Below are 25,732 nucleotides of genomic sequence, written 5' to 3'. Positions count from 1 at the left end.
GTGTCTGGATTCGGTGACAAGGTGTATAAAGCACTTAAAATGAAGCAGAGTCCTGAAAAGTTAGAAAACTTGTGGCTGTGGTTCTGAATGAGTTTGTATTCCTATTGAGATGCTTCTAAGATTCATAATTGTTATTGCAAGCTCAAGTAACTTATATTGCTAGAAATGTCTACTTATTTGACATGTCAACTATGGTTTTTTCTGGACAGTGAAGCTTATAATAGATATAAAAAAACCTACACTCCCCTGTTATAATGCCAGGTTTTTGAGATGTAAAATATCAGACAGAGATAAATCACTTCAGCATTGTTTTCACCTTGAATATAACATATAAACTGTGATCCAGTGTCCATATGCATCATTGCCCAATTGGCTTATTTTGTGTGCTTGTACAAAACGTGTGTGCAAGCACCCTACTAGATTTGTATTTTCAAACTGGTTAACTGACGTCTAGTGTTGGGATAGGGAAGGTGTTTCAGAGGTTACTGTCGGAGCCTTATCTTATATCCTTACCTAGGGAAATTGTTATTTGTAAAATTATACCACAATCAAACCTTGGTAACATGTTCTTAGCTACTTTCTTCACAAATGTCTACATTTTGTTGCTGTTATGGAAACACAGTTCTAAAAATAAATACATGGGAAACCTAAGTTGGCCAAAGATATATTTCAATAGGAGTTGTGAGGAAAAGGACATAAAATGGTATGACAATTAATTACAAACATGGTACATGGACTGAAAAGCCTGAGCTGGTGATGTTGCCTTGCTTTCATCCTGTGAAACTTTCATCCTGTGAAACCAGGGGTGAGATTCTACCAGTTTGCACCTATTCACTAGAACTGGTTGTTAACATTCTAAGCAGTTTGGAGAACTGGTTGTTAGAAGAAATTACTGGCCTAATCCTGTAAGGAAGTCAGGAAGGAAACATTCTGGTGTTGCTTACAGAAACTGCCTCACCGTTAACCCTTATTACATTCTTGACAGGACTAGACTTCCTGTCTCTGGAACTTCTCTGGAGTTTTTTTCCCACTCCTTTGCTGGTATTTTGCTTGTGTGGTGGAGTGACCATTCAAAGTTACAATGGCACTGAAAAAAGTGACTTATGACCATTTTTCACACGACTGTTGCAGCATCCCCATAGTCATGAGAGGCCAGGTGAGGAGATGCGTGCCTCGATGTGAGTGATATTGAGTTGGCCACGTCCAGCCAATAACATGACCACCAAGCCACGCTCACCAACTTAGCCACGCCCACAGAACTGGTTGTTAAAAATTTGAATCCCACCCCATGTGAAACCTTGACACAAATGTCAGGAACAATTTTTTTTTTCTCTTAGTGTGATTGGGGTACTATTGTGGGAGGATTGATGAGCAGAGGACTTTGGTATCTTAGCAGGGGTGGGATGCTACCGTTTCTGCCCGGCTCTATAGAACCGGTAGCTTTGAAGAGCAGCAGACACCGAACCGGTTCTGTGTCTGCTGCTGTATGGCCCACCTGCCTGCCTGGGCTCTTACCTGTCCTTTATTTCACCCGTGCACAGCGCTTATCAACTGTCTGATGGCATAGCTGAAGGTTTATTACACGCGCACACAGTGCACAAAACGTAATCACCGAACCTGTAGTAACACCAGTTGAATCCCACCCCTGTATCTTAGCAATGTTTTTACCTCAGAAGTGTCACCTCAGAAGTGTTTTACCTCAGAAAAACAGAAATACTGAATACTTCTCTGCTTAAGTTACTACTTAATCCAGTAGCAAGATAAAGGCTTTTAATAATTAAAGTTTGCACAAAATGTAGATAATTTAGTTTTTAAAGGGTTCAACCTGTATAAGAAATCAAGTACAGCCAATATTATTTTGCTTACATTTTCAAAGAAATTAACATTTTAAAAAAAATTATCTGAGTAGGAGTTTTAAGTATATTGGAAAACAGCAACTTTGTTAAAATCTACATTCATTACGATTTAAAAAAGAAAAAAACCCAGATCTGATTCTCAATTTATTTATTTTTAATTTATTGTTACAAATAAGTATAAACTTGAAAAGCCAGATATAAAAAATAGATAGCAAATTATTTGATACATATCATTGATGGAAGAATTTTATGTAATTTCATTGACATGGACCAACAGTCTTCTGCATTTTAAAGGACTTGTTATTATTACTTTTTCCTAAGTTTTTTACTGTTTTCCTTGGAAAGTTCTACAAGTGTGTATGGATATTGCATGAATACTGGTTTGTCAGGTAATCAATTTGTTATAAAATTATTTTGCATCAGTGTCTGCTCAATTGCTGTTTCTTTTTAGCTTGGATGATGACATCAAAATTTCATAAATCGGAAATAGTATGGCTCAGTTGCTTACTGCTTTGTAAATTAGACTGGAAAGTTCAACATAATTTGGGTCTTTGCTTATGCTTGTGTCAAAAAGCCAGGCATGTTTAATAAGCATTGACTGATTTAACTTGAAAATCTTGCTAGAAAATCATGGGAAAATGGAAAAAATGTGCTTCTATCTTATCCTGCAGATTAACAGTTTATTCAGAGCTCAAACATCTGAACACACATGCTGCTGACGCAGTTGTGAAGCAGCTGGTGGAGAAATCTCCTGTTATAAATGTCTATCTGTCTGCATTTTTATAGGATATCCTGTTAAGCCATAGAGGCTTGTTTACTTGTAAGAGTCATGCTAAATATGGTGTGTAATCTGACAGCTGACTTCCATGCCTAAAGGGAATCAATGACAGCTTGGAGGAACATAAAGAAATTTATTTTGATTTCAGTAAAAGTAGTAGCCTTACAAAGCCAAGGATTGTAAGAAAGCTCCTTGAGGAAAAGCTAATAAAACATTAAATAGAATATAATTAAAATTATGCATGTAACGTAGCATTTTAGGATCTTGACCGATGAACAAGAAAAAATAAATTATTTTTATTTTACTTAGTTTAAATTTTCATTGATTTTTTTATAATCTTTGTTAATTTGGTTCCAGTTGAGAATTTTGACATGTATAAGTATCTGAATACTAAATTCTGTGACTGTGTATTTGTCTTTTTGCTCTTTTACCCCCATCCACCTGTTCAAAATTTTCAGCTCCACTTAACAGTTGTTCAAGAGAGCTTTTGGAGGGAATCCTTCCTTGAATTCTTCTAGACTTTTTTTTTTTTTGCATCAGGTTATCCATGTAAATAGTGCCAACTGGGAAAATAAGGGAACCATTCAGTTTTGGAGTTGATTACTTAAGAGACATATATACCCCACTGAGCTTACTATTGAATAATCAGTTTAAGAATCTTTTTGATAGAATTGCATCTTAAGATTAATGCTGCATAAAGTTAAACTGTAAAGCTGTAGACTTTATATTAGTATAAAAGCTATCACAGGCCCAATCTAGATCAATCTGTAATGATAATAGGAACTAAATCAGGGGTCTTCAAACTTGACACCTTTAAGACTTGTGGACTTCAACTCCCAGAATTCCTCCTCCAGTCATGTTAGCTCAGGAATTCTGGGAGTTGAAGCCCACAAGTCTTAAATTTGCCAAGTTTGAAGACCCTTGAACTAAACTATTGCCTACTTTCATTTCTTCCTAAAATTGCAACAACTGTTTTATTATTTTACTTATACAAGTTATTTTATAAATCTCTCAATGACTTAAGGACCCTTAGGCTGTGGTTGGGTGAAAAGAGTTAATTTTACTGTGTCTTGATAGTATCTGCCATATCTGTAACAGTATCTATTCTATAAGAGTAGCCAGGTTAGTGTAATGGTTAAGGGATCAGACTAGAAACTCAGAGGCTGTGAGTTCTAGTCCCACCTTAAGCACAAAGCCATCAGGGTGACCTTGGGCTAGTCACTTTCAACCCAAAAAAGCAGGCAGTGGCAAACCATTTCTGAAAAAAAAATTTCTAAGAAATCTTCAGGGACTTGTCCAAACAGTTTGCAAGGATCAGACACAATTGAATGGAAAGGTAAAAAAAGATCCAATGGGAGGTTGATACAGATGATAGCCCCATTGCTATGGAAAATATAATCAAAGCTATAGTATTGTTCATGCATCAAAATATGACATGCTTTCCATATGTATTTATATGTGTATATGTAAATCCACATCCACACACACACGCACATATATAGATATATATGTCTGTCTGTCTGTCTGTCTGTCTGTCTGTCTATCTGTCAATATTATCCAAGTCTAGTGAGATTTTCTGGTGCTAGTGAGAAGCAGTAATTATGAGAAATGTTTGAACAGAGTAGAAGACCGAATTGCTATTCTACAATTGCAAATGTGTGTATGTATTGTATGTAAATGGGAGATCGCCAGGACTGTAGCTAAACAAGAAAGAAAAAAGAAAAGTAAATCACAATAATTAAGAATATTCCCCAAACATTTCAGCATTGTTGGCAAGAGCCTACATGGTTATGTCTATGAGGTCACTAGGAGTTGAGCTTCTTGGCAATGTTACTTTATGTGATATAATGACTGGTCCTAGAATTACTTGTGCCTAAACAGGCAGGAAAGTTTGGGGTAGGTGGAGCACCACAATAATTGGGCAGTTAATCCAAGAAAAGCAGATATCAGGACCCAAATGTATATAGTCTTCTTCATTAAATGTATCAATTTTTTTCTTTTTTAAAAATTTTCTTGTGAAATCTCGCACCTGAAGGAAAGGTTGAAATTTATTTTTGGGGAAACAGTTTATTAATATTTGTATTATTAAAAGAAATTGATAAAACAAATATAATAAAAGTTTGTAATTTTTAACAAAGTATCGATGCCTTGCATATTTATTTTACCTAGTCAACTGAAAAATACTGAAAGCATTTTATTATAGCAATACCGGAAGGTGAAAGAAGACTACAGGCATTCCTGCACAGCTAAACCACTTAGCTTTTTTATCTGTGGAATGTGAACTTGCAAATGAAACTTTAGCGGTGTACTATAATTCACTATTTTGCAATAAGGAGGCCTGAGAAATAAAGCTTTAAACAAGCCATTCTATTATACAATGTTTGCAGGTACTTTAGTCAGAAATATGAAAGGTAAGGGTAAGTACACAGGGGCATATGGGATGTTTGTGATATATTTGCAGTCATACTGACTGAGAATTTTAGAGGACTGAAATGACTCCATACGAGTTTCAGCCCTTGCATATTTTGGACTCAATTTTGGTAATAACAATTTCATTTTTAAAACAAATGATAGCTTTGTACTTCAGAAGTTGAAAGAACCAGAGAGTTGTCTACCATGTCTTCATGGTATGTCGGGATTTGAAAATAAAATCAAAGTAGAGATTCAGAGAAGCATTTTTGACAGTAAGGAAGCATAGTTTTCAAATGCCTAGTATGCTGTCGTTTAGTTTTGAAAAAATGCTGACTTAAAGACTGAACAAACACTTCTGTGTTGTGATGTAGCATCCCAAGTTTGAAAAATAGTGCTAAAGCAATTTTTGCTGCAAAAATGTTACCTTGTTTTGTCTTTTAGGATTAGAATAGAATAGAATAGAATAGAATAGAATAGAATAGAATAGAATAGAATAGAATAGAATAGAATAGAAGCTGTAAGAGACCTTGGAGGTCTTTCTAGTCCAGCTCAAGCAGGAGAATCTATACTATTTCAGATAAGTCTAGTCTTTTCTTAAAAACCTCTAGTGATGGAACACCCACGATTTCTGAAAGCAAGCTGTCCCATTGGTTAATTGTCTTCACTGTTAGAAAGTTTTTCCTTAATTCCAGGTTGCTTCTCTCTTTGGTTAGTTTCCAACCAGTGTTTCTTGTCCTGTCTTCTGGTGCTTTGTAGAATAATTTGACCTCCCTCTTCTTTGTGGCAGCCCCTCAAATACTGGAATACTGCTATCATGTTGCCCCTAATTCTTCTTTTCTTTAGAGTAGCCAAACCCAAATCCTACAGCCATTCTTCATGTTTTAGTCTCTGGGCCTTTGATCATCTTAGTTGCTTTTCTCTGAACTTTTTCCAAAGTCTCAACATTGTTTTTGTGCTATGGTGACCAAAATTGGTTGCAGTATTCCAGGTGTAGATTAGAAAGATACAATTTTTGATTTTTTTTCCTTTTTATCCTTGGGTCATAAAGTTTTGAGAAAAAAAAATAGTGAATCCCAGCATCATCAAAGCATAGATATTTTTTAAAGTAATGTAACTGGGACCCTTGCTCCACAGAACTTTCAATTTGAACTTAGACAAATTGATGTGAACAGAATTTACAAATTTCTAGTATTAAATGCTTTAATATAAACTGTTATGGGTTTCTTTTTCATTAGTACTTCAAGTTCTGTGAATGTTACGAACCGTGTCTTGGCACAGTTGTTGACCGAAATGGATGGGATTGAACAGTTAAAGGATGTGACAGTTTTGGCAGCTACAAACCGGCCAGATATGATAGACAAGGTAAGTGATGGTTGTGGCTCTTGTTACTACTTTTGTGCCAAATAATGATTTATGATCATTTGACTTTGTTAGAATTACAGGCAGTGGAGAATTTAAATTTTTATTAAAATTCATTATTTTTAAACAAGCCAAGACATGGATGATGTTTTAATTGATTATTGATCTGCTGCATGCAGATCAATACAGTTAAGTTTCTTTACAGTTAAGTTTCTTCCACCCTTTTACCTGCTCTTCTAAAGTTTTGAACTGTCTCCTAGACTTATATTTCAAAAGCAACAAATAAAACTGAACCTAGCTTGCTACTGATGAGAAGAAAAAAAGAAAACATTTTCTTACAAGTGAAATTATATTCTTTCTTTAAATTTTTAATTTATTCAGTCCGAAGTGGCAAAATAAAAGTCTATTTTTGCCTTTTTAGTTAGAGTGAGCTTAAATGTAGGCTTTCCTAAGTTTTAGCAAGTTTATTAGCTTTACATAATAAAAAAATATTGTCAATCATCAAATAATAATCTACACAGCAGATTGTAGAGAAATTGAATGAATTGTTTACATCAATCATTGCAGGAGATATGCAGAAGATAATCAGGGTAAATTTATCAGGCTGATGAAAATCAAAGGTGATTGTAAGGCTTTAGAACATGGGTGTCAAACTTGCCACGTCACATTGTTGTCACATGATGTATTGTAATGTTTTTTTCCCCTTTGCGGAGCTGGGATGGGTGTAGCCTCCACATGATGCATCTGCCCAGCGGCCACCAGTTTGATACCCCTGCTTTAGAAAGATCTTTTCATGACTGCGTTGGAGCCTGAGTCCGAGAATGAAACAGAGCTAGGGCCAATGGAGGAATGACCAGAGGACCAGGATGAGGCAGTCCTGGGACCCTTGGGCCTGGGAAGTGTCACCAGCGAGGGAGAGGGGGCACAGGAGGATCAGGTGAGAGGGGAGGATAGGGCAGGCAATGGAGCAGAGGAGCAACAGAGTTCCACTTATGAGCAATCACCTGCCCCCGATCTCTGAGCATGAAGAATGGAGAGGAGGTAGGATCAGCACAGGGCAACCTGAACAACTCGGGAGCAGGGTTCCCGCCCCTCACCTGGGGAATTAGATTTAAAGTGACACTGTTGGGAGGGGCATTTGTCAGGACAAACCTCATGTGCTGTTACCGACATCCGGATACTTTGCTGTATTTTGTCTTGTTTGTCTTGTTTGCCATGCTGCCTGGCTACGCGCGAGGTTGCAGTGACACAGTTATACTGCGGGTGGTGCTGCAGTCCCAGGGAACTCTTCCTATGACAAGGACTCTGAAACCAAACTCTCAGAACTGTCCTGCTCCTCTGGACTAATAGCAGCCAGGAACTATTGGAGATACGTGTTTAGAGCTTTGCTCCTGGACTTGAAGTTGGAACAATAAAAGGGAGTTAAGTCTTCATTCTGGCTGTATTGTTTCCGTGCCCAGCTCTGGGTCATCACAGACTTCTTTAAACAGAACAAACAATCAGTAATCATCAGAAAAAGAAAATGTTGCATACCAGGACTAAAGCTTTCACTTCACATATAATACTATAGAGCAGGGGTGTCAAACTCAAGGGCCATGGACCGGATCCGTGGTCCTCCCGTACCCCATTTTGGTTGGCAAAGTGCTGTAGGAGGCATCCATCCCATCTCACCAGCCTGTGGAGAACTACAATGCTGATACGGCCCTCCAGTTTGACACCCCTGCTATAGAGTGTGAGCTGTCTATAGTTACCTAAGAAAAAACTTGTGGTGATAGTGGATAATTCAGTGAAGATACTATTTCAATAAGCAGTGCCTAGGGCAGTGGTGGCTAGCCTTTTTGAGCTTCTGTGCCAAAAATTGCATGCGTGTTAGCGCGCGCGCACTCGCGTGCCAGCACCTGGAATGCAATGCACACCCCCTTAACTGCACTGTGCCTCACAGCTGATTTTTTTGGCTGGTTTGAGGCCTTTTTCGGCCTTCCAGAGGCTTGGAAAAGGCCTCTGCAAGGCTTTTCAGGACGAATAATAGGCCTGTTTCATCACTTCCGGTATTACAGGAAGTGACAAAACGGGCCTATTCGTCCTGAAAAGCCTTGCAGAGGCTTTTTGCAAGCCTCTCGGAGGCCGAAAAAGGCCTGAAATCAGCAGAAAAATCAGCTGTGAGACGCGCGCATGTGCAGTGAGGTAAGTTTGCCTGTGGCTCATGTGTCGGCACAAGTGGCTCTGTGTGCCACTTGTAGCACACATGCCATAGGTTCGCCATCATAGACCTAGGGGGAAAAAAACAAATTCCATGATAGGAAAGGGATTAAATGCAAACCTGCTAACATTTATCTCCATGTGGAAACTGGTATAGAATACTGGTTGCTATATTTTGAAAAAATGTAATAGAATAAGAATGTATTATTTTTAGGTTCAGGAATATAGATTCAGGACAGTATTCTATTCAAGTGGTATTCTGCACATTACATATGTAATGGAATTTACATAGACAAGATGGTAGCTAGCCATTTATACAGATTATAAGATTAAAAAACAGAAATGAAGTTATCTGTAGCTTTGTTAATACTGTCAGTATCTAGGGATATGTGCTGGGCTATCCAAACAGAAAATGCTCCTACTTCTGGGCTCCCGGTAGTATGAATATAGATTAGATTTGTTTCTGGTTAGGTCCAACTTAACTTTTAAATCTGGTACCTTGAATGGGGATGGGAAACATACTTTTTAATCATGGTGATTGAATTAAGCAATTCATTTTAATTACAAATACTTCACAGTTAAGAAAATAGTTAAAACTTGCCTTACTTAAAATAAGGGATGTATTAGGATAATGTTTTGGCATTATTAAACAGTTACTTAAAAATGATAATGATGATGATATCCATTCTGTTGTGTCCAACTCTTAGGTTTATGCAATTATTAGCTTTTAATTTTGGATGAAAGACTTCACATTAAATAGTTTACTTACTTTACTGAATTGTGGCAAATTTGCCTTTGCATGCTTTTAATTTATTGATTTTATAGCTGACATTTATAAAGATACTTGAATTTCCAAAGGAATCTGCAGAGTATTTTTTTTTAAATGCCAAATACAGTAAATAAATATTTCCAGGTGTGCTGAAATGTTCTTTGTTTCCAGCTCTTCATTTGTCAGGAAATATTGAGAATGGTAAATCAGCCTTGAGGCTCCTGAGTTTGCTCCCCTTTACAATCCAGTTTGTGACAGTTTGAGGAGCATTGTGAATTTTTCACTAAAGATTTATTACTTACTTGACAAAACAAGGCATAGATGAACTTGTTGGGTTGCGTTTTTCACAGCTGTACCAAGACTGAGACAAATAGTCATGCTGTTGTCTATAACCCCTATATAAATAAAATTTTATAACAGAGAAATTTTCAAATTGTTGTCATAAAATTGTTAGGACTGTGCAAAGAATATTTAAGTTGGTGATAATAATTATACTTTGCTGATTATTTTTTGTTAAACTTATTTTTATTTGTTAAGGGGTTTTTTTCATTTTTTTTAAAAAAAATAATCCATTTATTTTAAACAACTTGAATTTGAAACTTAAGAGTGTGGGATTTTTTGGGGGGTGGGTGGGTGGGTGTTGGTGAATACAAAAGCCATTTTATTTCCTTAAAAATAGGAATGTGGAATAACATTATCTACTGAAAATTGAATTTCTTACCTAAAATATATCATACCTAAAATATTTTCTTTGTTTCTTTTCATAAATTTAAATTAATTGGCTTTAACAGATTCACATGCTTTCTGCTGATCTTTTTAAAAAGTCACCTAGGAGAAACGCAGTACAGGTAGTCCTCTACTTATAATTATTCATTTAGAAACAATTTGAAGTTACGATGGCACTGAAAAAAGGGACTTATAGCCGGTCCTCTTAGAATTTCCATATTCACATGTTCAGTTTGGTAAATGATAATAAACATGTATTTACAATGGTTGCAGCGTGATGTGACTACCATTTTTGAATCCCATCTGGCTTCCAGTAGGCAAAATCAATGGGGAAGCTGGATTCACTTAAAGACCTCATTATTCTCTTAACATCTGCAGTGCTTTACTTAACAACCATGGCAAAAAAGGTTGTAAAATCAGGCATGACTCACTTGAAACCATCTTGCTTAGTTATAGAAATCCTGTTCCCAATTATGGTCGTATGTCGAGAACTGCCTGTATTCACTTTTAATTTAATTTCAGAAACATTAAATATTTTGCTTTAATTATTATCTAATTATGTGCAACAAACATATGTTTGCCTGTTATGTATAATAGTTGCTTTATAAACTCAATTTTTAGGAAATTCCAAATAAAAAGACATGCTACCATTAGATGAGTCTTTAAAATGTCATGCTGTTTCTATTATATATACCCACAATGTAAGAATATGAAGCCTTGAATTAAATTTGCAATTGACAGAGTAAAATCTTCCTTTACTTTCAAAGAAGTAGAATTCCCACCAGGGCAGGCATTGTTTCCAGTCACAATATTATCCATTTCTGAACAAACAAACAAGTGAACCCACACTGGTGTTTATCTGGAGTAAAGTGCACTTCTGTTCATTCATGAATGGATATTTCATAGTCTTTTCTTGCAGGTTCTGAAATATACAGGTTATGGATAACATCTTATACTTGGCTAGATTTAAGAAAGAGCCTGTTGATTTCAGGAAAAATGAACATATCAGGAAAGATAATGTGTATCACCCTTTTTTATCTCTAATGCATGTTTTCTAAAAGTCTGCAGAGCAAAAATATCATTTTAGTCTATTTGCTGAAGCAGGGCTAATTCCGTTACTTCATAAGCAAGTACATAGGCTGTGTAAGCAAAAACGGGAACAACAATATGTGTTCATCAGTCAGTATATGAGAAGCATTCATTCCCCTTGGAACATTTTTTACTAACCTTACCTTTAAAAAAAAAAATCCTTCAATTTCTGTCAAATCATGAGGTGCAAAGGGGCCTGTTTCCATACTTGTTAAGTAACTTAAATGCACTTTCATGTCAACAGAATTTAATGTTTAGTCCAAACAAGCAGTTGCCTTTCTGTTCTCAAATTGTACGAGAAAAAAGAAGGCCTCAATTCCTCAAATTACCTTAAAGGATAGTGTGACACAATGAAAGCAAATATTGATGCGGTAACAATTTTTCTTACTAAGTGGGCCCCATAACAACAGTTAAAGAAGTAAGTAAAAGAGATTGATTTATTTGTACAGTAAGGTTTTGTCAGTATCAGTGGACCTAATTAGATTAAGCCAGTTTATTTTTAACAGAAAAAAGCTGCAAGCAAAGGCATGTTTGATTTAATAGCTTAAACTAGAATCCAAAATGTTTGTTCTGTGTTTTTCCATGCACCCCATATTTCTATTTAAAAAAAAAACTTGGAAAGACATGCTGGGTCTGGTTTCCCATATGTAATATACAGTTTATTAAGATAAAACTGAGCGTAACAGTAGATTTGCTGTGAAGAAAAATCACAAACACAAAATATCCTTTTTATTTAATGGCTTTGCTGTTTCTTACACAATAAATACAATAGCAAGGCGCAAAATCAATTCATGTTTGCATGTATTTTGTTTTGTTGTTTGTTATTAATAAATATCATTTTTTAAAGAATTAACCAGTTTAATGATTTGAGCATTGGAGAGGTTCTTTTAATATCAGCAGATGGCAGTCAAGCCAAGCTTCGGTATAATTAGTATTAGTTTACAATGTACTATGCATATCATATAGACAAGAATTCTAAGACAGAGACTGAAACAAAGTAAGGAAAATGGCAAGGCTTGTTAAATTTTTATGTATTTATTTACAAACAGATAAATGTACATATTTTAAAATTACTTCAATATACAGTAGTTATAGGATATGTTTGCTGTTGAGGCAGTATATCACAGTTTTTTGCTTGACTGTTGAAGTTTGAAGTTCAGTTTTTATATTTTAAAAGTCCATTCTTCATGAGAAAGAAAATACACACATTTGTTGTAACTACAGAAGAGTTATTTTGTTTTCTAAGATAAATATTCTAAACAATACAGAGTCAAAAGACTTGAATAGGATCACTAAATCTACAACTGCATTTCTATGATAATGATAAATGTTAATGTGTGGGAAAAATCTAGTAAATTAAATTTGTGTTTCTTTTTCCCCTATCCTTATCACATGAAGAATGTGATAGTTCTGAGGTAGATTGTATTTATTTTGTCTCCAATTAATTGTGATCTTGGGATTTGTTTAAGGTTTTATATTTATATTTTCTTTAACAGTTTTTGTTTATTTTTACTATTTTTGTTTTATTAAAATAAAGATAAAATACAAAACTCCAATTAAAAAAAGACACAAAACAAACAAGACATTTAAAAAGTGCATTAAAAAAGAAAAAAACCAAACACATATCCACATATTATCTCTCCATTATTAATCTGTCATCTATAAACTATATTCATGACAGAATAGCTTACAAAAAGAACAACAATAAAAAGCAACATTAACAAACTGTTATTGTAATCAACTCTTAGAAAATTTACCACTGCATTTATCTATTCCAATTTGTTCCAAGAGTTAACAGTAAATATATCCATATTTGTTTCTTAATGCCATCTCTTTCAATTGTCTGATTAAATATAATAAATTTCATTTCCAAATTTGGTCCATCTTCTCAAAAAAGTTCAGATGACATTGATTTCTAGCTAAGTGATATAAATCCATTCCCCAATGTCCCTCAGTCATAAGGAAAACCAATTTATCACTTCTCCACTTAGTCAGGTTTCTGCTGTTGTAAAATAATATAGGCTTGAACTTCAGGGAGATGTGTGCAATCAATTCAATTAGTTCTAGGTCTGTACTGTCCATATTTTTTTTCCAACATCTGCTGCTTTCAAATTACAGTCCTTTTGTGAATCTAATTTATCTAGAGCTACATGAATCTAAATATTTTCCACAAATATTCGTTTCATAAAACTATTTAAAAAATTCAACTAAGGATTGCAGTTTGCCAAATGATCACATAACATTAGAAACATCATTAAAAAAAGCACAACAAAGAATGTCCTTCCTGCATCAACTTAGGAAGTTCAGACTACCACAGGAGCTATTGATACAGTTTTATAAAGGAATTATTGAGTCTGTCATCTGTACTTCAATAACGGCCCAGGAAATGGCCCTAAAAATGGTGAAAAAAACAGGCATGTGTGCACCAGCTAGCTGGTCTTCGGGTTTCTGGTGCTCTGGCATGCGCACATGCACACGCATGCACGCAAGTTCTGGTTTGGGCACTTGGTGCCGAAAAGGTTCACCATCACTGGCCTAGTTTAGTCTAGTCTAGTCTAGTCTAGTCTAGTCTACTGTACTGTACTGTACTGTACTGTACTGTACTCTACTCTACTCTACTCTACTCTACTCTACTCTACTCTACTCTACTCTACTCTACTCTACTCTACTCTCTATAATAACAGTGGTGGCTAACCTTTTTGGGCTCCTGTGCCAAAAATTGTGCGAGCACCCAGAAGGTAATGCGCCCATCCCACGCCCCTTGCACATGTACATGCAATCTCCCTGCAGCTCCCTTACCTGCACTATGCCCCCCATCTGATTTTTTGCCCATTTGAGGCCTTTTTCGGCCTCCCAGAGGCTTGAGGAAAACTGGTGCAGGCTTTGCAAGCCAAAAAATGGGCCCGTTTTGTCACTTCCGGTATTTCCGGAAATACAGGAAGTGACAAAATGCCCTATTTTTCGGCCTGCAAAGGCTTTCCTCAAGCCTCTGGGAGGCCGAAAAAGGCCTCAAACAGGCCAAAAATCAGATGTGAGGTACGCACATGCGCAGTGAGGTAGTTTGCCTGTGGCTCACGTGTCGCCACAAATGGCACTGCCTGCCACTTGTGGCACGTGTGCCAAAGGTTCGCCATCACAGCTCTGTAATATGATACATTGTTGCTTGTATAACTTAATGATGCAGAAGGGAAGAAACAACACAGAAGCAACTTGAAGAAGTAGATAAAGAAGCAGGAAAAATATTTTCTGGATATTTTGATTCAAAGTTAAAAGAAAAATTTTAAAAAGGCTTCAAATATTTTGCAAATTAATAAAATGCAGAAACCCTGTGGTGAGAGTTCAATATAATTTTAAATGAAATGAAAGTACTTTTACTATCCAAGAACATGCTCTATTTCCTTATGGAAAAGCAAAAGTTTTTCAAAACTACCACATAAATAAAATGGAAAAAGAAAAAAAGAGCAGATAAAGTCCAACAGAGGGTTAAATGAAATCAGCATTCAGCCATCCACTCAACTTTTAAAGACAAAAATAAAAGTGAAGCCAAAAATTCAAAAGCTCAGACATGCTTAAGAAAATGAACTGAGAGGAAGATGGATGGATGACCAGTGATTTTCCAACTACTCCCACAGGGAACTGGAATCTTCAAGACTCCCCTTTCCAGATGTGTCCATGGCCATCTAAAATCTGTCCTGGGTTATTCTTACGTGCTCCCACTCAAATCCAAAGAGCAGCACTTTCAGAGAAACAGCTTTGGCAGCAAAACCAGCAGATTGTTGGCAGGAAAAAAAATCCTACTATTCAGTAGCTATCTTGGGGAAGAGTCAACAGTTTTTACTTATTGTATTGGTTTGATGTTTTTGTATTTTATTTTTCAATTATTGAACTGCCCATAACCTTGTGTAGAAATAGGTAGTGATATACATGCTTATTTATCACTATTTGTTTAGTGATTGTTCAAAGTTACCATAGCATTGAAAAAAAAATAACAACTAGTCTTTGCACTGATAACCATTGAAGCATTCCCATCGTCACATGCTCAAAATTAGGATGCTTGGCAACCAGCAGATATTTACAATAGTTGCAGCGTTCTGGGATGATGTGATTGCTACAGTGTTTGTGACTTTCCTCACCAGCTTCCAACAAGAAAAGTCAATTGGGGAAACCATATTTGCTTAATAACCCCATGATTCACATTAAGTGAACGCAACTACAATATTCAATTAACAATCATAGCAACAACAACAAAAACAGGTTGTAAAATTGGACAGAACTCACTTATCCATTACCTAGTGTTTGTAAGTTGAAGGCTACCTGCATACATTTAATTAATAAATATTGAGGAATTAGAAGGAACACCAATTTGGTATAGTTGTTAAGGTATTGAACTAAGAAGCAAGAAGACTCTGATTCTAACCAACCCTCAGCCACACAAGTTCAATGAGTGACTTTGGGCCAGTCACTCTCTCCCAACCTAACCTACTTTCAGGGTTGTTGTTGTGGGGTTAAACAGGAGAAGGGAATGCAATATATGTCACCTTGAACTTTTGTTTAAAAGACACGCTATAAATCTAATCAATAAAATACTAATAAATAAAATTTTTGAGATATTTAAAATACTTGAAATAAAACAATGGTCTATCGTTAATGCTGGCTTTTCATAGTACAATCAAGTTTTCTTCCTATTAATTTCTTCCTATTAATGTTCAAATGAGAATGTACTCAGGATTTATGCATGTTCAGATGAGTATGCATCCATTAAGTGGCCGGGTAAATATTTTTTATATTAAGCTTCTGTTTTCCTCCTTTTTATTGTTTTATTCTCTTAATATAAAATACAAGAAGTACATTGTATTATTTGAGTACAGTGATATTTATACAGTGTCTGATTGGAGATTATTAACACTGATGTTTAGAAAACTTACACTTTTAAAGACAAAGAGAAAAAGTTAGTGTCAGTATTAACTATGATTTCCAGTAAAAATTAACCAAAATACTTAAGAACATAAGTATATAGTTCCCATTTCCATTAGGTTAATCCCTTCATCCCTCTGTTCATAATTAAAAATTGCAAACTTTTGTCTCTGGATCATAAGTCTCAATGTATATGCCAGCAACTAGTGATATATCATGATAATCATAAAATACAGTAATAAGATACAATACTCAGTGATGGTCATAGATACTAAATAAAGCAATAAATATAAATCAGAAGTACAAACAAGTTCATAAGATGCTAAAAGAACAGGTAATAGAAAAAATGAGAAGGATAATAGTAATATAGCCCTACTCTGTGGTTTGACATCCAAGGCACCGTGATGGCGAACCTATGGCATGCGTGCCGCAAGTGGCACGCAGAGCCATTTCTGTTGGCACCCGAGTTGTTGTCCAGAACTGAGCTACTGTGCATGCGCGCGTGCCCCCTGCCAGCCAGCTGATTGTCGGGTATCTGCTGCATGTGCGTGGGGGCAGACATGTGCGCAGGAGATGTATGTGCATGTGTAGGAGGCGGGGCACATTTGGGGGGTCACACGCACATGTGCAGAGGCACGCGGTGCAAGTTGCACGTGCATGTGCAGAGGCACGCAGTGTGCACGCAGGGGTTGGGGTGGGGGTGCACGTGCATTGCATTATGGGTGCAGGCACGTGTGTGCACACGCGCACACACATTTTCGGCATGCAATGATGGAAATGTTAGCCATCACTGTCCTAGGGCATAAGAAAGTAATGTAGGAATTAGTTATTTAGCAGATTGATGGCATGGGGGGAAAACTGACCTTGTGTCTAGTTGTTTTGGCCTGCAAGGCCCTATAGCGTTGTCTTGGGGGAAGAAGTTGAATCAGTTTGTGTCCAGGATATGAGGGGTCTGGTCTGTAAATCTTTTCACAGTCCTCTTTCTGGCCTGTGCAGTATACAGGTCCTCAATGGAAGGCAGGCTGGCAGCAATTGCTTTTTCTGTAGTCTTAACTATCCCTTGAAGTCTGCGTCTGTCTTGTTTAGTTGCTGTGCCAAATCAGTCAGTTATAGTTAGCTGTAAAAGCTTTAATGTTTAGAAAAGCTTTAGCATTTTACAAATGCAAATGTTAAAGCTTTTACAGCTAAAGCTGCCATCTGCACCTCTATAACTGTCTGATTGGCACAGCAACCAAACAAAACACACAGCCTTCAAACCGCTCCAAACTTGATTGCAGAAAATATGACTTCAGCAACAGAGTGGTCAACGCCTGGAACTCACTTCCTGACTCTGTTGTTACATCCTCAAACCCCCCAAAATTTAACCTTAAACTGTCTACCGTGGACCTCACTCCATTCCTAAGAGGTCTGTAAGGAGGCGTGCACCAGCATGCCTATCGTCCCTGTCCTACTGTTCCCATTTATTCACACTCATGTATTATGCATATACTTATACCTGTTTATACTTACATGTTTATATGTTATGTTCATACTTATACTTGTCTTTTAATACATGCTTGACAGACTAAACTAACTAAATAAATAAATAGTTAAGACTACAGGAAAAAAACAAAAAACAATTGCAACCAGCCTATTTTCTATTGAGGACCTAGCATTTACAAAGTTTCCAGAAAGAATTCTAAAATCATTTACATCTTCATCTGGTCATGAAGCCACTGGGTGAGATCCATCACCATGAGTTGAGATCCATATGCTGATGATACTCAGCTCTACTTCTCTATATCTGAAGATCTGAATGATGCTGTTTGTGCCTTCTCATGATGCCAGGAGGCTATAGACACCTGGATGTGGGACAACAGACTTGGCTTTGGGTGCATGAAGGCTCAAGATCTGAGTTTTTGTCATCCTTAGTTCTGGACAGGGCTGCATCTTAGGGGTTCTCTGGTCTCACCTCCCCAGCTTGAAGAATAGGTGGTGGACGTGACTAAGAGAGACATAGAGATAGACTACCTGATGAGTCTAAATCAAACCCGTTCTACTTGTACTGAGGGGCCTACTATGGATTCCATTGATCAAAGAACTCAGATTATTGGGATCCAGAAGAAGAGCCTTCTCTGCCACAGCGCCCACTCTTTGGAACACCCCACCCTCTAAATTAAGATCTGCCAAACCTTCTATCTTTCTGCAGGAGCCTAAAGACCGGGCTCTGCTGGTTGGGTTGGGGACCGAATGGGAGAGAGTTCCATGCTGGAGTTGGCTGCTGAATTGATAGCAGATTTCAGCTCCTCCACTTTCTGCTCGCCTCTCCACCCATCCATCTTTTTGTTATCATATTGTCATCAATATGATATGATCAATATCAATATGATATTCTCATTGTTTCTTTTCACTGTATACTTTATTGTTCTATCATTTTACTTCTATTTTGTTTACATGCTTTTAATTTCTTCCTTTTCATTGTTGTAAGCCACCTAAAGTAGCTCTGTGGCGAGATAGATGGTAAATAAATTTAATAATAAATAAAATAATAAAATCAATCCTTTCCTGAATATTGCAAAGAATTGAAAAAAATAGTTAAGAATGCCAAGAAGATGTAATTTTTCTTCTTTTTAAATGGATTGAAGGGAAACTCCCCCAGTGACAGGTAGACTTGTAGTTTCAAAGGTTTTTCAATCTTAAAGAAGCAATTTTAAAAAATGAAGCTCCAAAGTGATTAAAGAGAGGAGTTTTGTTTGAACCTTGAATCATGAAAGACTGCATTTACTGATTAAACCATGATAGAATTCGTGAATCCCAGCTGTTCACAAATGGCTGCAAAAATTGTGGTCTACTCACAAAAATCAGCTGTGCAAAGTGCATCTCTAGATTTCACTTTATTCCAGAGAAAAGGTCAGCAGTCTAGATCTCACATGCAGCTGCCTTTTGGCTGCAATGTGCCACAATGTGTGGATCAGAGAAAAATGCAGGTATTAGTTCACTTTTCCTCAGGATCCTCAATTCCAGAGTTGTGTATCATTTTAAAAACATTTTGTACTAATTTTCTTTTAGATTGTACCTTGGAAGAAATTTGATGGATTTGATCCATAATTCTTCCTATTGTAGCATTGTTACTATTTCTTTAAATTTTTTGCATTATACAATTTTGTATTTATTCTGTTTGTTTCCTATCAGATTAGGACTTTGTATATGTGCCCTAATGGTATTGGTTTTGTATAAACATTTCAAATTTTGTCCCCAAAGTCTTTTATTTTCCAAAAGGCAACTGGACTTTGTTTTTCTTTGAAGACATTCTGCTTCTCATCCAAGAAGCTTCTTCAGTTCATGAGAACTAAAGAAGCTTCTTGGATGAGAAGTAAAACATATGCAAGGGAAACAAAAGTCCAGTTACCTTTTTTAAAAAGCACCTTTGAGGTAACCATGACCAGGATAAGTGAGAATCTCCATAGACATTTCAAACTTTGTCATTTTTCCTAATATCGCTTCTTCATTCTTAAGATCAGATTTTATCCTTCTGAAATTGGTAAAAGTATCAGCTAATTCTTGGTACTGTATGTATTTAGTTTAATTCATTGAGTTTGAGTATACCATGACTGCATTTGTGATTATGTTTGTCTTACTGTAACTCTCTCCAAGATGCAAGCATTGGAAGGAGAGGATAATCATGAAAATATTGGGCTAATATTATTAAGCTCCTGTTTTGACATAAAGCTTTTTCAGAGTAATGATGATGTAATGTGTATAGAAAGTTTTCTGATGCTTCCCATAGCTCAAAATAATTATATATATGAAAAGGGCAGCATAGTCAATTAGTGGTTATTAAATAAATCCTTGACTTAAGACTGTCTTGATTCTTATCATATACAGATGTTGAAAATGGCTAGAGTGAACTGGTTAAATAATGATTTACGCAAAGAGAACACACCAAAAATAGAAATCAATTGTTATTTATTACTTAGGACTAGAAATAGGAAAACAGTATACAATAATGTAACAGATAAAGAGTTGGAAGGGACCTTGTAGGTTATCTAGTCCAACCGCTCTGCCCAAGCAGGAGACCCTACACTATTTCTGACAAATGGCAGTCCAATCTCTTCTTGAAGGTCTCAAGTGATGGCGCTCCAACAACTTCCGAGGGCAAGCTGTTCCATTGGTTGATGGTTCTCACTGTCAGAAAGTTTCTCCTTATTTCTAGGTTAAATCTCTCCTTATTCAGTTTCCATCCATTATTCTTTGTCTGGCCTACAGGCGCTTTAGAAAATAGATTGACCCCTTCCTCTCTGTGGCAGCCCCTCAAATATTGGAAAACTGCTATCTCAGTCTCAACATCTTTTTTATAATATGGTGACCAAAACTGGATGCAGTACTCTAGGTGTGGTCTTACTAAGGCTTTATAGAGTGGTATTAGTACCCACTTGATCTTGATTGTATCCCTCTGTTAACTTAGGATTGCATTAGCTTTTTTGGCTGCTGCTGCACACTGCTGGCTCATATTTAGCTGGTTATCTACTAAGACTCCAAGATCCCTCTCACAGTTACTGCTATTGAGCCTGGTTTCACCCAGTGTAATGTTTATCACTAGAAGCCTTAGTAAAATACATACTGGAATAATCATAGTTTTATTATTCCCTACCATTAACCCAATTATCTTATAGCTGGGTTAGAATCAAAATACTACATTTAACAAAATTTATTATATATAACATAGTTTTGTACTGTAAGTCTGATAGTCTTGCAGTTCTTATATATTTATCCTTAGCACAAGCTCAGAACTCATTTTTCTTCAGTTTGTTTATCAGTAATTTACTTCTGTCCTGATGCTGGGTCATATAAACTACTTAGAAGAAAAAACTGTGCGAAATCTTATAGGTATTCAAATGAATCAAATGCAGTTTGTTTACTGCATGCATTTCATCAAGTTTTACCTAAGAGTTAACGTTATGCATATTAAACTAAATAGCACAGTTTACACTAAGGGTTATTTAACATCTACTGGTGGCATTACTGTACTTCCCGTTTTGGGTTCACAATAATAAATTTCTGAAGGGCTCCCTTTGTGTAAATACCTTACTTACATTCTAGGCAAGTACATTCATGTCTTGAGCTAAATACAAATAGAATGATGTATTGGGACACTTCTAAAGAAGAGAATGGTTGTGCTTTGTAAATGATATCCTTAAAGTCTCATAAGAATATTTTTTGGAAATGATCATTGTATATTTGTTTTTCTCTTTTTCATTATGTGGGTTTGAAAGCAATATAAAAACTATAGTGAGGGAATACTGTTCACTATAGCATTTATATTTTTTTCTTATGTTTTTCCTATATTTTGTAAATTATGTAAAACCAGAAACATAACTCGATATGTAAAATTGGGTACATAAACAAATCAATTACAAATTGAATAAATTATTTAATGTAAGTTATACTCCATGTGATGTTTTTGTGATGATTTGAGGGTATGAAATATGTTTTTAAAACATGCATGATTTCTGTTGTTAGTGAAACCTGAATGTGTTTGCAAGTGAAATGTGCATAGAACATTAGAAGTTGTTTAATCCTGAACATTTATTAAGGAGCTCTCAATTCTCTGCATTAAGTTTTTTAAATATTTCAGTCTGACAACTTAATGGACACTTTGTGACCATAGTTAATTACAATAATAACTATAACAAAAATTAGGATGTTTAGTAAATAATACTAAAAGATAAAGTTTTGCCTGTCCAGTCATGTCCGACTCTAGGGCGCAGTGCTCATCTCTGTTTCTTAGCCAAGGGAGCCAGCATTGTCCAAAGACATTTTCTGTGGTCTTGTGGCCAGTATGACTATATGCCAAAGGCGCATGGAATACTGTGCCTTCCCATTGAAATAGTACCTATTAATCTACTCACATTTGCCTGCTTTTGAATTGCTGGATAGGCAGGAGCTGGGGCAGGAATGGGAGCTCACTCTGTTACACTGCGCTTGGGTCTCAGACCCAGGCTGTCACAAGCTCAGTGTCTTTAACAGCTGAGCTATTGCACCCCCAAATAATATAATTAAAGAACTGTGCATCAAGTCAGTGTTTATTTCAGTTTTTTATACTTTAAAAATGGACAAATGATTTTTCACTTGCAGCAAAGGATGTGAGATTTAAGACTATTTCTATGTGATGTAATAGAGTTGTCCTCAACTTTCTCTCCTTTCCTTCAACTCTTCAACAAATATTGGCTAATGCATAGGACTGAAAACTATACTAGTCTTACATTCTGTCTCTGAACTCTTGGATTAGAGTTTTGGTATTAGATCAACATCCCTCTGGAGAACAATTTACAAATCCCTATATTCCTGTGTCTGAATATTTTGGAAATATTAACACATAGAAAAACATTTTTTTATTTTAAGAGTGATTCTAACTTTGTCTTTGTTAAGCTATGATAGAACAGTCTGTTTTGTCTTTGGCTGTCAATATACAAATTGTACTTTTTATTAGGTTTATATTTTTATTTTATTTTATTAGGTCTGCAGAAATAGTGGATTGCCCTACAACATGCACGTGAAACTTAATTTTAAAATATTTGTTCAAATTAAATTTTAAGGAAGAACCAAGTTAAATATTTGAACTATGTCTTGTTATCTTTTTAGAGGAAAAATACAAAGACTCCTCTTAAAATGTATGAATATTTTTAATACAACAAAGTACACAGAAGAAAAGTGATACAGAATAAATAACACAGATCTTCCCCCTCCCCAATCAGGTGCTGAAACTAAACTCCCTGCCTCTGTCCTCCTATCTCTATCTCTTTTAACAACTTAATTTGCTAAATTTATTGCATGCCTAGAAAGGATGACAAAATGTGTAAGTTACTTACCTTGACTCCAGGCTGAAGAGTAAAGGTAGGGAATGAAGCAAGCAAAGAAAATATTTCTGCAGCAAACAACCCCCCCAACCCCCACAACTTGGCAAGCAGGCAGCTAGGACATCTCTAAAAGGTTTTTTTTTTTTTTGCTATTTGACTGCCTGCCTTTAGGACCCAGCTAGGACTCTGGCAAGTCCTACCTAGCTGATTCCTAAAGGCAGTCAGTTGAATAGCAAAAACCTTTGCAAGGACCTAGTTTCTGTGCACATGTCATGCTGTATTAGCTAAACTTTTTGAGTGCTGATTTTTTTTTCCCTTCAGCTCCTCCAGGAAAAAAGCTGCAGAAAGATTTTCTTTGCTTGCTTATTACCTTTATTCTGTTCTTCAGCCTGAAGTCAAGATAAGGTTTTTAAAAGGAATAGACATTGGAGAGTAGATGCAGAGAGTTTAGTTTTAGCACCTGAAGAGGGAAGGGGGAGCAAGATCAACAAGTCTGTCTTTCCATGCTTTTTTGTTTCATTCATTGAAGAAATGTAGCTTTCTGGAATAGGGAGGAGGTTAAAGCAAGGGAAAGATTTTAGGAAGCGCATCTCAAAGCTGTTGCGTTGGCATGCAGGATCTGGTTTTTGAAAACCTAGCAAGAACCAAGAAGAGGTTTGCAGTCTCCTGATGGCCAGTGATTGAAGCAGAAAGCTCTAAAAGAATAAGGAACTGGCCCCTTTTTTGCCCCAGAAAGATAGGGGCACCTTGGCAGGAGGAAGGAAGCAGCAGAACCAGTGTGCCCAATGTATTTTTTCCACATTGTTTCTCCCTAGCTGGGTGGTAGGCACACGTGACAGACTTCCAAGATACGGGAAGTGGAGCATGGGATATCTCAGAATGGGGCAGGCCTTGGGAAGCCTAAGGCAGGTGGGCTTGCACATTCACTAGGCATCCTAGAATCTTCTCCACCCATGAGCTCTGCTTAATGACCTGCACATTCCTTTAATGAATGCACTGGGGAGAGCAGGATTAGCTGGTCGTTATTTGAGGCAGTTCATTTATCATTTCTTTTGACTTCTGACCCTAATGGGCAGGCTCCATTATGGTTTTAACTCAAGGGCTACCTGTAATAGTTATCTTATTAAAAACCACCCCAAAAGCAAACCCTCTGAGATTCTTTTGTCATTACTACTTTATGTGCTTTCTCCAGTTTTTAATTCAATTATCACTCAGATTGCATCTCATACTTGCAGCTCTACTAATATACCTTTTAAACATGATATTTAACTATGTGGCTAAATGTCATTCATTTAGCACATGACTTGAGTTCTCTTTGCACTGGGTTAAGTTTTAAGAAACTGCAGTGAATAGTTTTAATGTTGTGAATAAAAATATTTGACTTGAATAAAAAATGGAAGTGCTTGGACTAATTATTTATTTAGAATCCAACTAATGTAAATACTTGGGGAATAAATAGATTGGGGTAGACCAAGTATAGGATCAGTGATCACTGAAAATAACAGGATTGTAACTGGGTATTTGGAGGAACTGCATTTAGCTGATCTGTGACTTTCTGATTAAGAATAATAAATTAATGCCTACTTTTTTCCTATTAATTCAATAGTTTCCTATCTTTCCAAAGCCATATTATAGCATTATACATCTAGTTGCAGGCATCTCAACTCAAAACAATCCAAAATATGTATATTCATTTCAGTACTGTAAGAAAACATATCTTACGTTACTCTGAAAAACATAAACAATGTTGAATTAAAATGAAATGAAAATATGTATTATAACATTTACTTATGTTGCTAATTATGAAAACATTAATATATAATTGCAAATTCTTTATCTTGTAATCTTGTGTTGGTGAACCTTTTCAGCACCAAGTGCTGAAATGGGAGCATGTGTATGTGCCGGGGACCTGCTCTTCCGGTTTCCGATGCTCCTGCACATGCATGCTGGGGAACTGCTCTTCCAGTTTCTGGCTGCATGCATGTGCAAAGACCAGCTGGCCGGCATGCATGTGCGTGCTGGAAACCAGAAACTCAGCTTCCTGATGCACACATGTACACCAGAGTGTTGCTCTTCCGGTTTCCGGTGCTCCTGTGAACGCGAAGACCAACTGGCCAGCACAGATGCATGCACCGGATCCTAGAAGAGGAACGGGTGACAGCTAGCGTGCCCAGAGATGTATGCCGCTTGTGTGCCACTTCCGGCACATGTGTGCCATTGGTTTGCCATCACGGATGTAGAATAAACAAACAAAATTACTTCCCCTCCTACTACAGGTATTTCTTGTCTTACAACCACAATGGAGCCCAAAATTTATGTTGCTAAGTGAGACATTTGTTACGTGAATTTGATTCATTTTATGACCTTTTTGTCACAGTTGTTAAGTGAATCACTGCGGTTGTTAAGTGTATCTGGCTTTCCCATTGACTTGGGTTGTCAGAAGGCCTACAAAAGGTGATTACATAACCCAGGACACTGCCACCATCATAAATATGAATCAGTTGTCAAGTGGCTGGATTTTGATCATGTGATCATGGAGATGCTGTAGTGGTCATAAGTGAGAAAAAATGGTCATAAGTCACTTTTTTCAATGCTGTTGTAGCTTCGAATGATTACTAAATGAACTGTTGTAAGTCAAGGACTACTTGTACTAGCATATTGAATGTCTACCAATAAAAAGAATAATGGAAATGCAGGACCTCTACATAATTCATATTGAAACCATTAAATTCACTATCACCAGATTAGGCATTAATAGGCTTTAGACAATTCGTAGAAGAGTAAGACTATTGAT

The 25,732-nt window shown here is 36.5% G+C and overlaps 1 protein-coding gene across 3 annotated transcripts in view; it reads left to right on the top strand.

Moving 5' to 3' along the window:
• The window catches only part of AFG2A (AAA ATPase AFG2A), a 129,942-nt gene that overhangs the window by 34,302 nt on the left and 69,908 nt on the right, over positions 1-25,732 (top strand). For all 3 annotated transcript variants that reach the window (XR_015749237.1, XR_015749238.1, XM_026667035.2), the window contains exon 14: positions 6,282-6,408. Coding sequence is in view for 1 of the 3 variants with exons in the window: in XM_026667035.2 (XP_026522820.2) it covers positions 6,282-6,408 (127 nt within the window). In the remaining 2 variants the exon portion in view is untranslated. The remainder of the gene's footprint in view (positions 1-6,281; positions 6,409-25,732) is intronic.

The sequence above is a fragment of the Notechis scutatus genome, chromosome 4, assembly GCF_049901735.1.
Source record: "Notechis scutatus isolate UNSWTSFEM ecotype Mainland chromosome 4, rNotScu1.2, whole genome shotgun sequence".
Lineage (NCBI taxonomy): Eukaryota > Metazoa > Chordata > Lepidosauria > Squamata > Elapidae > Notechis > Notechis scutatus.
Note: the sequence above shows the minus strand (reverse complement) of the source record. Positions and strands in the feature narration are given on the sequence as shown.